Here is a 13361-nt window from a genome sequence, read left to right on the forward strand (position 1 = left end):
TTTCTGTTCTTAAACTTCTAATAAACAGTTACATAAAATAATTTTTATATTTTAAAAACTGCCCATAGTTTGTGATTCAAACTTTCCAGGCATCAGTCTGGCAGTATGTACCAATTCAGTTATTCTAGTGAATGAAACTTACCATAAAGGAAAAAAAGATGACACTAAGCCCACATGATAAATGCAAATAAACTGATAGAGTATTATTTATCACAGCAGAAAACTGCAGAGAGCCTAGAGGGTCCAATGACAGGGGAATGGGTAAATAAATTATGGCATATCAATGGGTAAGATTATTTTCAAAGTCTGGAGACAAATATCTAAATGATGCCACATTTTTGGGGTGGGGGAGAAAAGCATTTATACGCTTAGAAGGAGCACAAAAGGTGACACCTTAAGACATTAACAGATATTTTTGGATAATGGTAGTATGCTAACTTTCAAATTCCTTATACTTTTATACTTTCTAATTTCTCTAGAATAAACTAGCATAATTTATGGGAAAAAATGCTGGCAAAGACACTCAAAAAAACTAAGAATGAACTTCTGCTTAAGACTTATAGGCTCCTCTTCCCAATGCAAAGTAAGTGCAACAAGTCCCAAGGAAAAACAGCTGAGCTCCTCTGCATCAGCTATGTCAAAAGGCACAAACAGAAGGTCTTTTGTAAAACAATATGGGGCCTCCAAGGTCAGGCCTTGCTTCAGTAAGCTGCCAAGTAGAAACTCAGTATCACGATAACTATGTAACCTAGAACCAGGCAGCCAGTTTAGTACAATAACTATTCTCAATAATAAAAGCAAGTTTAAAAACAGGAAAAAAAGTCACTGGAATTTTAGAAGGAAAGCCATTTCAAAATAGCTCTGCACTTGCTACCTATTGTCTCCTAAAACATCTTGAACTTTCTGAAAATGAGATTATAAAACACTCTAATTAAAAATCAACTGGCCAAGCACCATTTTCTTGGGCTTATAAATCTTAGGCGTGACCTGGTCCAGAAAAAGAGACAGTTATTCATTCTATATGTTGCTCCAGATGAACTACAAAAACACCTAACATGCAACTCAATTTTATAGCAACCTCAAATACTCAGGAAAATAGGACTCTTCAGGTTCTGCTGCTCTGATCACTGAGAAACCAGCAAATGTGTCAGGTTCCTGGTTTAAAAGTAAACTAATGATAAGTGTGCTTCTAAAGTATGCTTTCCTTCCTTGAGAACCTTGATCAACAAGATCAAATCTAGAGACAACACTGACCCTAAATATGAGTAAGATGAAAACTCAACAAGACAGACTTTAAACGAGCATTTAAAGTACCCAGGAAAAAATTTTAAAAATAAAATAAAATACCCAGGAACAAGCAAACCTTGCTTAAACAATATCTGGATAAATACATCCTAGTAGTTTGCATTAAACAGATTATAATGTTCATGCTATTTTAAAAAGCTTTTTGCTTCTCACTCAAGTACATGAGAATAGGAATTAGGTTTGTCTCTTTCAATTGTACACCCTGGGGTGCTGGGCACATAATGGGCACTGAAATAGCTGCTAAATGGGAAGGATGGACAAACCACAGAAATAAGTCACTTTAGGGAAAAACAAAACTCTACCTGGCTTTTAGCTGCTGCTCCAATTGAACGATTCTTAGGACCGAAAGAAATGCAAGCCCTAGAAAACAAAACAAACATTTAAGTATCAAACCTTATTGCAACATTACATTCAAAACCAAAGCAGGCAAGGACTTCCCTGATGGTCCAGTGGTTAAGACTCCAGCTCCCACTGCAGTGGGGGAGGGTTTGACCCCTGGTCAGGGAACTAAGATCCCACCAAAAAAAGAACAAAAACAAAAACAAAAAACCCAAAGCAGGGAAGATTTCTGAGTCTTCGCCAAAAAGCCCTATTTTTAACTGCACACAGTAAATCTATGATTTTGACCTCTCTACTGAGTAAAACTGTCCATGGAATGCACTGCTTCTTAGAATAATGGGAACACTGTCACTTAGATGTTGAAGCACAAGTTTGATATGACCGTCTAAAATACTAGAGAGAGGTGAACTAACCAGTCTCCACTATGCTCTAATTCTTCAAGTCTGGTGTTCAAAATTCCAATATAAAATAATACACCCTTATATCAATACATATATAAAATGTTCTTTGTGTTTAGAAAAGCTCATAATGTCACCAAGAGAATGGTCTATAAACCCTGAAAACAACTCGTGTCCTATTGTAAACACTGAATATGTTAGAAGTTATTTTTCTAGAACTAGTTTCCAAGGATTCAACTTTTCTTTCTTTCTTTCTAAGACTCAATTTCTGACAAGGAACTTCATTCTCACTTCTGAACACATTCTTCCAAATCAATTCATACACTGCCTGCTGGTTTGAGCTACATGCTGCTTATTTTAGAAAGCAAAATTGAAACCTGCTTAAAGGTATAAATACTTTAAAACACTGTTTAAGCTTAAAAAGCCAGTTATATTAGAGTTGATGCTTTTGCTATCTTGGCGTCTATGCTTCCCCGTTTTTCACTCTGGAAACTTGCCCCATGTTTCCTTTACTACTCTCATATATTTGTCACCTCCCTTTCCAGTAGCTGATTTCTCTCAAGCTAAAATAAGATCAAATTCATCCATGCCACCCAAAAAAATCCTAAAAGACAAAGGTCTTCCCAGAGTCCATTTGTCCTCTGGTTAGTAAAGCCATCTCTTTCTCCTACTTTAATAATAATGACTGCATAAATTGCTTATGTGCACTATCTCATTTAATCCTCATAAGCACCCTATCTTATTCCCATTTTATAGGAGAAGAAATTGAGTCCAAAGGTTTTGGTAAGTATATTTAGTGGAATGAGTATGAATAAGAGCTCCAGAGCCATACTGCCTTGGTCCAAATCTGACCACATCAGATGACCTATTAATTAAGTAGAACTGTTTTACAAAGATAACTTACCAGTCCTATAAAAACTGGAAGAATGCTTGGCCTCTCTGTGCCTCAGTGGCCCTTTCCAACCAATGGTGTTAAGAATCCCTGTGAGCCAATCTCCCAAAGCAGTTACAGGCAGCTATGCTCTGTATCAATATGGCACAGCCTGGGATTTCATCAGATTTCCTACAAACCCTAAACTCTATGGGCCTAGAACATGCTGGGGGTAGCCCCTCAAGAAGCACAGGTGTCAAGCTCAGCCTTTCTGTAAATATACCACCTATCACTTAAAAAAAAAACTTCCTGAGGACCAGTTAAATGTCTCTCCTGTCACAGCCCATACAGCTCTTTAGGAAATAGCCCACCGTAATCTTATCCACTCCATTCACCCTCTCCAATCCGTCTAGCCTATGCATGCAAAACTACATCTTTCTCGAGGCAATCCGATGTGAATTTCTAAGATACATCCCACCAATACCTCAAGCCCAACATAACTAAAAGCCAACATTATTTATTTTCCACTGTTTCCTGAAGCCCTGTTTTCAAGCCTTCATCTCCTCAAAACAATACCAGCTCTAAGAATGAAAAAACTAATGTTCCCAACTTTACTGCATGTCCTGTTGAAGGGTTAATTTCCTATTCTACCTCAGTAACTCTGAATATCTTGCTTCTAATTACCTTCCAAACAAAACCAATTGCCAGCAAATAGGGTCCAGATTCCTCAATGTAGAACCTAAGGCCTCTCACAATCCCTACCCCACCCCCATTTTCCAGCTGCATCTCATGCTCAAACACAAGTCAAAGTCTTCCAATGCTCCTGCTTTGCTCTACCGCTTTTGTCACCTGAAATGTCCTCTTCCTTCTAAATTTCACGCATTCTCCACAAATCACACACTTGTGATGCCTTCCAATCCCTCTCAAGTAAAAATTAATCATTTCTACCCCCTTAAAACTTACTATACTTGGCTTAAAACTTACTGGACTTTGGGCAATGCAAATGTGGAACATTTCCATCATCAACATTCTGCTGTATAGAGCTGCCCTAGGTAATATTCTCTTTGAAGTCAGTTAACATTTTTAGTTTTAAAATCTACATGTGCCTTAGCGGTGATAGGAAGTGTTTCATATATCTTGAAAACCTAAATAAAAGTTTGTCTCAATTCAAATTATTCATCCTTTTATTCATCTATGCATGCACACACTATAAACAGTTCCCAACCTCTTACAAAGCAATCAAATGTCACTAAAGGAACATCAATCTGTACCATATAATATAGCAATTACACCTCAAAGAAGGCATAACTCCTATGAAGTATGGGCAGAGTTCACAATTTCCTTATCATATTGCAGAAAATCATTAATATACTACATAATTCTTACATTCTAAAAAAGTTCTGTAACAAGAAGCCAACTATTACACTAAAGAAATCGATCCTTAGCTTTTCCACTTTATCATCAATTTGAGTGGAACACAAGTACAGAAAAGAGAGCTCAGGCTCTAGAATTAGACAGTATGGGTCTGTCTGAATTCCTTCTCTACCTTTCTAGCTGTGTGACATCTCTGCTACTTAACTGCTCTGAAATTCAATGTGCTCATCTCTAAAATGGGGGAAATGACAGCACCTACCTAATATGGTTGCTATAAGGATTAAATTTGTTGATCCACTTTTAAAGGACTTTTATCAGAGACTGGCACATCATAAATAATATTAGCTATTATTAAAGCCCCAATAAAGCTTTGGTCTGAGTTTCATACAAAAAATATACCAACTAGGGAGTTCCCTGGTGGCCTAGTGCTTAGGATTCTGGGTTTTCACTGCCATGGCCTGGGTTTAATGCCTGATCCGCGAATTAAGATCCTGCAAAATGCATGACACGGTCAAAAAAATAAAAACAAAACAAAAATATACCAACTAGTTTGCTATGAAAGTTCTGCTTCACCTTCTCAAATGATCCACTAAAATCTACTCAGCCATCTTTAAACTCATGAGGAATAAAAAGTCCTACCATTTCCTTTTCACAAGGACAACTGAATGAGGGTCAACATGTTAAACAGCACAAATTGAAGGGGTTTTTAAACTAAAAGCTTACACAAAGAAATCTAATATTTAAATGTGAAAAAGGCCCCAAAAGATTAGGTCAGTTATTAGGGCCCACGCTAGAACCTATTCAGTGCTTTCCAGTGCAAGCTCACTGTAGAAAATTAGAAAAGTATAAAGAAGAAAATAAGGATTATCAGTAACTCCACAGCCTACACCTTCTCACCATAGATGGCCACCATTACTATTTAGGTAAACACTCCTATGCAATCCTAATAAAGTAATTCTTTTAAAAAGAGAAGCTAAATACCCCCCTTAAATTTTTCTCCTCAACATACGCTCTCAAACATCTTCAGTGGCTGAATAATTCTGTCAGGATTTTGACGAAGAACAAGATATTTAAAGGACATATGTATTGATACTACTTCCCACTCACCAGGAAATTCCAAAATTTCACACAGCCTGCATGCAAACCCTATCTATGGCAGAAGCCTCTCTTTCATCCAAGCAGGTCAAGCTCCCTTGTCCCACAGCTTTCATTTTTGAGCCTTCATATACCAGGCAGTGTGCTAAGCATTCTACATTTGATTCTCCCAAATACTCTAAAACCTATTACTGACCCAATCTGTAAATGAAGAACTGAATAAAGTCAAGCTAATGTGCCCAGAAACATAACTAGTACTAGAGTTCAGGATTCAAAATCAGGACTATCAAACTCCAAATCCCACATATACATACTTCTGTACTGCCTACCAAACCCTCTAGATTTATTCCTAGTTCTATACCTTCACTCAGACTGTCCCAATCCTTTCCTCACGTATTCTAATCCTGTTTGTTCAAGTCCCACTCCTGCCTTTCCTTGTCACTCCATCCCCCACTGATATAACCTCTCCTCTGAACGTGTACTTAATTAAGGTCTGTATTTAATAACCTTGCCCATAACTGTACTCTCTATTCTGATTTTACTTCCTGTTGCTTTACGTCATTTATATTTCCAATTAGAATGATTACATCTCCACAGCAGAACTCCTTATCTTACACCTCCTCTATACTCCACACAAGGCCAAGTTAATGCTGCTAAAAATGGCATTAAGACACTTGCTACTTGACTGGTATTACCATTCCTCCATTCCAAATTACAGGTTGACATTACACAGTTGATTTAAATCAAGTTCAAGACTTCTCTGTTCTAATCTTTAAGTCCTAGAAATAATAATCTTTTTAAACTAGAGAGAGCTGCATAAGAGATACCACTGACCAAACATTTATGCACATTCTGATAGCATATTATGAACAGCTTGCAACCCGCACAGATTCTTAAAAGTTACAGTTTCATGTGTTTAAGTGTACCTAGAACTGCTCTCAGGATATTAAGACAGCTGTGGCTCTAATTCAATTTCTTAAACAACGTAAGAAAATGAGTTTTTCAGAGAACCTACAATAGTAATAAGAGAAGTTGGCAAAACTGGCATGGAAATGGTTATTACATTAATCAGAGTATCCTGTGGTCACTGCCTTAGCCCTGAACTAGAAAAGTACCCAAAGCAGTTGATATCTAACAGATCCAACAATTCGTACTTTCAAGATATGCAGTTCCTAAAGAACCACAAACTCCTGAGTCAATAAGATCTGCACATACAAATAAGATTTATACATATCTGATAAACTCTAAAGGCAATCTTCCATAGATTTCATTTTACTGTCCCAATATATAGTCTATTACAAGGATTAATAAAAAATACAAAAAGGTAATAATACCAATATTAGCAAATACTTGGGCAGTATTTACTATGTAACAGGCACTATTCTAAAAACTTAATGTAATTTTAACATAATCCTCACAAACTCCAGTGAAGCAGAGAAATCACGTATGTTCCTGGTATAAATTAATCCCTTAAATTTTTGTAAAGTATTCTGGCAGTATGTACTGAAATTCTAAGCATATATATCCCTTGTCCAATTTCACATCTGGAAATCTATCCAACAAAAATAAAAGTATTAACATGTAAATATAAATATAAAAGTCTACTTGTTGAAGACTATTTCTTTTTTCTTTTCCCTTTTTTTTTTAATATTTGTTTATTTATTTATTTGGCTGCAGTGGGTCTTAGCTGTGGCAAGAAGGATCTTCACTGGGGCATGTGGGAGCTTTCACTGTGGCTGCAGCACGTGGCATCTTAGTTCCCCGACAAGGGATCGAACCCGCATTCCCTGCATTGGAAGGCGGATTCTTAACCACTGGACCACCAGGGAAGTCCCAAAGACTATTTCTAATTGCAAAATTTTAGAAACAACCTGAACATTTGAGGAAAGCATCTTAAAGACATAATATGGACTATTACATACTTGAGGTAAATTCATATTTACTGACTCTGAACGATGTCTAAAATATAAGTAAAAGAAATACTTACAAAATATGGTATGATCTTGTTTGTTTATACGGGGCACACATGCCCCCATGTGTATTTGTAGAAGTCTAGAAAAAGTTACGCAAAGATACACAGCGAACAGCAAATAATGAGAGGAAACAATTTTACTTAGCACTTTATTTTTTTTGTTGTTAAAGCAAACATGTATTTTAAGTCAGAAAAAGTTTTAATTTAGGAAACCCAACTGAGAACCTGATGACATAAAGTTCCTGTAGTTTACGCCTACCAATTCTATATACAAGATTGTATTTTAGTTCTTAAATGAGTCTAAGAAACTACTTTGATAACCTCCACAACTAGACATGAGAAGTATAAGCAGTTTCAAAGTTTCAAAGTTTGTTTAGTTAACAAAGCAACTCTCCTATTCAATGAACCCAAAAGATCCAAGTCATCCAGACACTCTACAACGTGTAAATATATTCACTCCATAGAGGAACACTTTTCTTGCACAAATAAGGCATCAGATATTAATCGGCCAGGTAGCCAGAACCCACCTTACTTTCAGCTTTTGCTCTCAAGGGCAGTTAATAGACAATTTCATCTCTTCAAATTCCTAATATATTGTTTTATGAGGAACTAAGTCCATGATAATGATAATATAAACTATTCGAACACAGAACTATTTTCTTAGGTAACTCATCTCTACCCTATAAATTTTGCATAGTACGGCCCAACTAACTCCTGTAATGTCTGACAGTCGTTAACATTTTTATTCCAAAGAAGCTTTAAGGTTGTACTCTTTCTACTGTAATAATCCAACTAAATATAAAAGTAGGCTTTCCATAAAAAGGAACGAAATTGGGTCATTTGTAGAGACATGGATGGACCTAGAAACTGTCATACAGAATGAAGTCAGTCAGAAAGAGAAAAACAAATATTGTATATCAACCCATATACGCGGAATCTAGAAAAATGGTACAGATCAACTGACTTGCAAGGCAGAAATAGAGACACAGATGTAGACAACAAACATATGGACACAAAGAGGGGAAAATGAGGGGTGGGGGTGGGATGAATTGGGAAATTGGGATTGCCATATATACATTAATATGTATAAAATAGATGACTAATAAGAAAAAAAAGCTTTCCATCTTATCCCAAAGCCTATGTCATGAATGTCAATATAACACTCATAATTTAAAACTCCAAAGTTTATCTCTAAGCTGTCCATACTTTTCTCCCATGCTTCCACACCAGTGGAGAGCAACATAAACTCCCATGTGGAGCAACTGACTGCAACAGCCTCGTAAGTATCATCCAGCTTCTTCTCTTGCCCTTCTCAAATAAATCCATTCTCCACAAAAAAAAAAAAAAAAAAAAAAAAAAAAAAAAAAAAAAACCACTCACATTTTTAAAATATCAACTGCATCACCTCCCACAGCACCTAGATAAAAATCTTTAACATGATTTACAAAGCCCTGCCATAATCTAATCCACCCTACCTAACACCTCTGCAGATTCAATTCACAGCATTCTTTCAAGTGGCTATAATCCTCTCAGTCTGTCAAGTGTGCCTCAGGTCCCTCTCTTGCTATTCCTTCTGCCTGGAACAACGCTTCCTCACTCCCACCACAGACCTCCATGGTAAAACCCCGCTCATCCTCTGGGTTTCATCTTAAATGGCACTTCTCTAAGAGCACCTTCCATCACCACCACATATCCAATTTAAATTAGGTTCCCCTGTCATTGTTTTCCATACTTTCTCATCTGGGCCTTTACCATAGTCAGTAATTATATATTTGCTTGGCATCTGGTTTTCTCCACTAGCCCTGTCCATGATGGCAGGATCTCTTTTTCTCCTTGTATCATTCTCATTTTTTAAAAAAATTTTGGCAGGATATTATTTATCAGAGTACCTTCAGTACTCAGCAGAACAGCTGGCATATACAGAAGCACTCATCTGCTAAAATGAAAGGAAACCTAAATTTGGTTTAGCAAAGCAAACCAAAGCAAGGGTCTCTTCTAGGTAAGACTCAACTGGCTCCTCAAAAATGGAATTTAAATCTTGTTACACCCACAATTTGAAATGAGTTACTTTCATCATACCCAACCCTCCAGAACCTGCATCTCATTCCACTCACACTAAAACAAACCTACCTCACAGTCCCTGTGTACCTGAGATATAAATCCATTCTTCCCTAACCATTACTTTATTAAAAAAACAAAAACCTTTCTGCCCCTATGTTCTACTTAGCCAGACTTCAACACAGAAATCTAAGCTAATCAAGATCATAGTTCAAAATTTACCTGAATGTATGGAAACCCTCTAAGTTCCCAAGAAATATAGGAAAAACATAAGAAAAATTATTTTTAAGTATTTAAACAGCTATTCTTACCGCAAATACATGGTTAATCTGGCCCCTATCAAGCAGTCTTTGGGACAAATTTGTGATCTGGAAAGATTAAATTCTTTTCTGAAAGATTAAATTCTTTTCTGAAAGATTAAATTCTTTTCTGAAACAACTCTTTCAGTTCAAAATAATGAGATTCATGGTAAAACTGTTGTAGTAACTACTTGTCTAAAGGAGAAAGGGGGGCATAATAAGAGTCTGAAAGAAAGGACAGGAACACTTCATTCCAATATATGGAATTCTCTTACCTATGGAGCTAAAGTATGATCAATTCTAGGTGGGAAAAGACCAAAAAGTTACATGCCTAACTCAGTGCTCTAGCCCTTTTATTAATTTCTTGAGGAAGACTATCTCTACAGATGAAGCAAACTAGAATCCACAGAGGAAAACAATAATAGGAAATTAATGCTTAAATACTTAAAAACTTCAGTGTACAATACACGTCCCTGGAAATACAAATTAGACCCACTGTTAAAAACTACGAAGATGGGAGGGTGCCGGACTGGGTTGTTACTGCTAGTGAATACAGGGTTTCTCTTGTGGGATGATGAAAATGTTTTAAAATTGTGTTGATGGTTGCACAATTTTGTGTCTTACACTGAAAACAAACTGTACGCTTTAAAAGGGTTAACTGTATGGTATGTGAATTATCTCAATAAAGCTGTTAAAAAGTATAAATAAAACTGAGAAAGGACATCAAACTGGTTTTGGATCTGGGATGGGTCTGGGGGGAAAGCACTTGGGTTAGGTCTAAAATAAGGGGTAGAAATTTGATAACTTTAAGGGAAATGTCAGCCTTTTGGGTAGCAAAGATCAGTCTCGTAGACGAGTTGGCCAGAAATCTATCGCTGATGAAGAGTAACAAAAGTTAGGGTGAAAAACGAGCCTTAGAACAGAGACCCTTAATGAGACACAATGAGAACCTAGCAAATAATACGAAACTTCTTAAAAGATTTTGTCCAAGAGGAAGACAATGGACTGAAAGATATCTCTATGTATAAAAGGCTCTTTCCTAACCAAGGAAAGACCTGGGTGAGTCATGATATTTTAGCGCTGTGTCTATACTGGACCCATAACTTACTATAGGTTCTAAAAGTCAAAGTGAGCCCCTGAGTCATTCATTAACAATTGCAGCCAACACCCTGGTTGGAACGTATTACTGTGAAAGCGGAACACTGTTAGGGGTAGATACGCACAGAATGATAGAGAATGACCCGACATAGCTCAAAATACTGAAGTGACGTGAAAAAACAGTGACTGCAAAAGTATCCAAAAGGCATCGACTTTATTAAATCCTCTTCTGACATCTTTCCGTGCCAACCCTATCTGGAGATCTCCGATGCTCCGACTCCCTCTCTTCCGGGCGCCACCCCACCCCCCACTCACGTGGGACTCTGGCCGCTGTACCGTCTTACCGCCTGCCGCCAGACCCGGTTCAACTAACTTTTATTAAGCGCCAGCTGTGTACAAAGCTCGACCTCTGTGCTGGGCTGAAGAAACATCAGCATGCCCTGGGCCCATGATGTGCCCTCTAAAAAGGAATCTCTGTCCATCCCACATCCCGGGCCTGCCTTTCCTCCAGCTCCTACCCATGGCCTCTGCTGGTCCAAGTACCCACTCACAGCCCTCGCTCGGCCGGCGGACCACAGTAAAAAGGCCTCGCCCCTCGCGCAGACCCACACAAGGGGTCGCGGCCCCCAGTGACCTATCCACCGGAGCCTCAGCTCGGAACGGAGGTGACTTCCCGGCCCGCGTTCCCCAAACCGCGAGGGTCACAAACCGGAGCAAGCGCTACCTCCCCACCCCCCAGTGCACGCGGCTAGCCTGGCCCACACTCACGGCGTGCAGCGGTCGCTGTACTCATTAGCGATCGTTTCGATGCCGCCGGCGCGGGCTACAGCGACGTAGCAGCTCTGGAACCCCAGGTCTATGCCCACCACCGACATGGCGCCGGCTACAGCTCAGGCTCGAGCCCGGGTCCGGCCGGCAAGACAAGACGCGGACCCCGGCGGGGCTGGCGCGCGGAAAGCGGGCCGCGTGGGTCAGAGGACGGGCTAGTGGCGGACGTGCAGAGGTCCACGCGAGCGCCTAGGTTCTTGGAAGAAAGGCCGCAGCGGAAAGCACTGCTCGGGCCGGCTACGGCTCAGCGGCCGCAAACTAGGTGCCGGTAGCGGGGGCGGAGAAGATCTCGAAAGATCTCGTTGCGACGAGAGTAAAGCTGAAGCCCGAGAACTGCGAGGGAACGTTCTCGCGAGACTCCGGCTCAGCGGCTTTTCTTCCTGAGGACCCGCCCCCCAGTTACGTACACGTGTACGTCACTTCCAGGCCCAAGAACCTGGGAAGGGGCAGGGCCGCCGAAAGATAGTCGGGAGGCGTAGCTGGCTATTGAGCACGCGCACAGAACCCGCCACAGGGCTGCCTGCGGCGGCAAAGAGCAGTGGAGCCCCTCCCTTTCCAGAAGAAAGTAGTAGAGCAGGTTTGAGGCAAAATACTGAGGAAGTGCTTTTGCCCTACTTCCGCTTTTTTTCTTTATCTCAAAGGAAGTTCCTGTTGTGGCACCTCCTACGCCGCACCTTGTGTTGAGAAGTGGGAGTACAAACTGATCTTCAAAGTCCAGAGAGATCTCTCGTCTGATCTCCTTGGGGTCGGTTAGTGGGTAGAGGAGAAGGCGGCCGTTGGAACGCGGCCTCAGCAGTCTTAGGTAGGGCTCTGTCAAAGTCAAAGACAGCGCCCTCTGCGGCGGAGGGGAGGACTCCACCCTGCAGTCCCCTGCCTTGTTTTTTTCATTCAGCTTTGTCGCACCGTTTTCTAAACCGCTCCTGTCCTTAGGTCAGATTGAGGGGACTGTTGGCACTTAAGCCTTTCACTCCCCAACCCATTCTAAGCACGTGTTGAGCTGGGTGCAAGAGACACAGAGATAGACGACACGCTCCTAGGTACCTTCAGACCAGGCGGTAAGCGGCAGGATGAAATGAAGCTGGAGAATCTTCAGGGCCCCTCACTCGCATGGGCACCTGGGAGAGCAGGGAGTTGCTGAGAGTCATGGTGGCTTCCAGCTGTGGAGGGGAAGCCGGCTGGCGATCAGGAAACAACTCTGTGTAAGGAGCATATCTGATAAATCCCTTAAAGATGTCTCAGAAGACAGGGAATAAGAATCTCCACGTCTCCAGTAACTTGATGTGATGTCTTATTCTAAGTATTTATTTGTGATTTTTTTTTAAGGGCCCCCGGCATTGTATAAGCTTCAACCCCGCAAAACCTGAATCCACAGTCACAAGAGTAGCTAAGCAAGTAAATGGGATCCCAGTACCTGGTGCCGAGTTCGGTCCACACATAACGGAGGGGGAGGAGGACGGCAGAGAAAATTTTTTATGTTTAAATTTTTCTAATCTTGCCATAAAATATGAATTTTATTTCACACCTGCTACCCAAGAAGGCACCTCAGTTCTAGGAGCAATGCCCAAAGCCCACACTGTATACCTTTAAACTTACTCATCACCACACAGTTCTCACATTTTGGCTAAATCAAACCTGTTTTTGTCTTCAAAAACAAGTACTGAGTGCTTCCTGAGGCTGTAATAGGAGGTGTGGAGGCAGCAAGAAAAAAAGAGCAAGGACAGATG

General features: G+C 40.1%; 1 protein-coding gene across 2 annotated transcripts in view; it reads right to left on the bottom strand.

Moving 5' to 3' along the window:
* Positions 1-11967, bottom strand: part of HSPA4 (heat shock protein family A (Hsp70) member 4) — a 57295-nt gene extending 45328 nt beyond the window's left edge. Inside the window, exons 1-2 of one of the 2 annotated variants that reach the window (XM_057735170.1) lie at positions 11578-11963; positions 1608-1665 (exon numbers count right to left, since the gene is read on the bottom strand). In XM_057735170.1, the coding sequence (XP_057591153.1) occupies positions 1608-1665; positions 11578-11684 (165 nt within the window). In that variant the 5' untranslated portion in view covers positions 11685-11963. Of the gene's footprint in view, positions 1-1607; positions 1666-11577 lie in introns of both variants that reach the window. The other variant, XM_057735180.1, reaches the window with a different exon arrangement.
* Between the last annotated feature and the right edge of the window lie 1394 nt (positions 11968-13361).

Source organism: Hippopotamus amphibius, chromosome 1, assembly GCF_030028045.1.
Source record: "Hippopotamus amphibius kiboko isolate mHipAmp2 chromosome 1, mHipAmp2.hap2, whole genome shotgun sequence".
Taxonomy (NCBI): Eukaryota; Metazoa; Chordata; class Mammalia; order Artiodactyla; family Hippopotamidae; genus Hippopotamus; species Hippopotamus amphibius.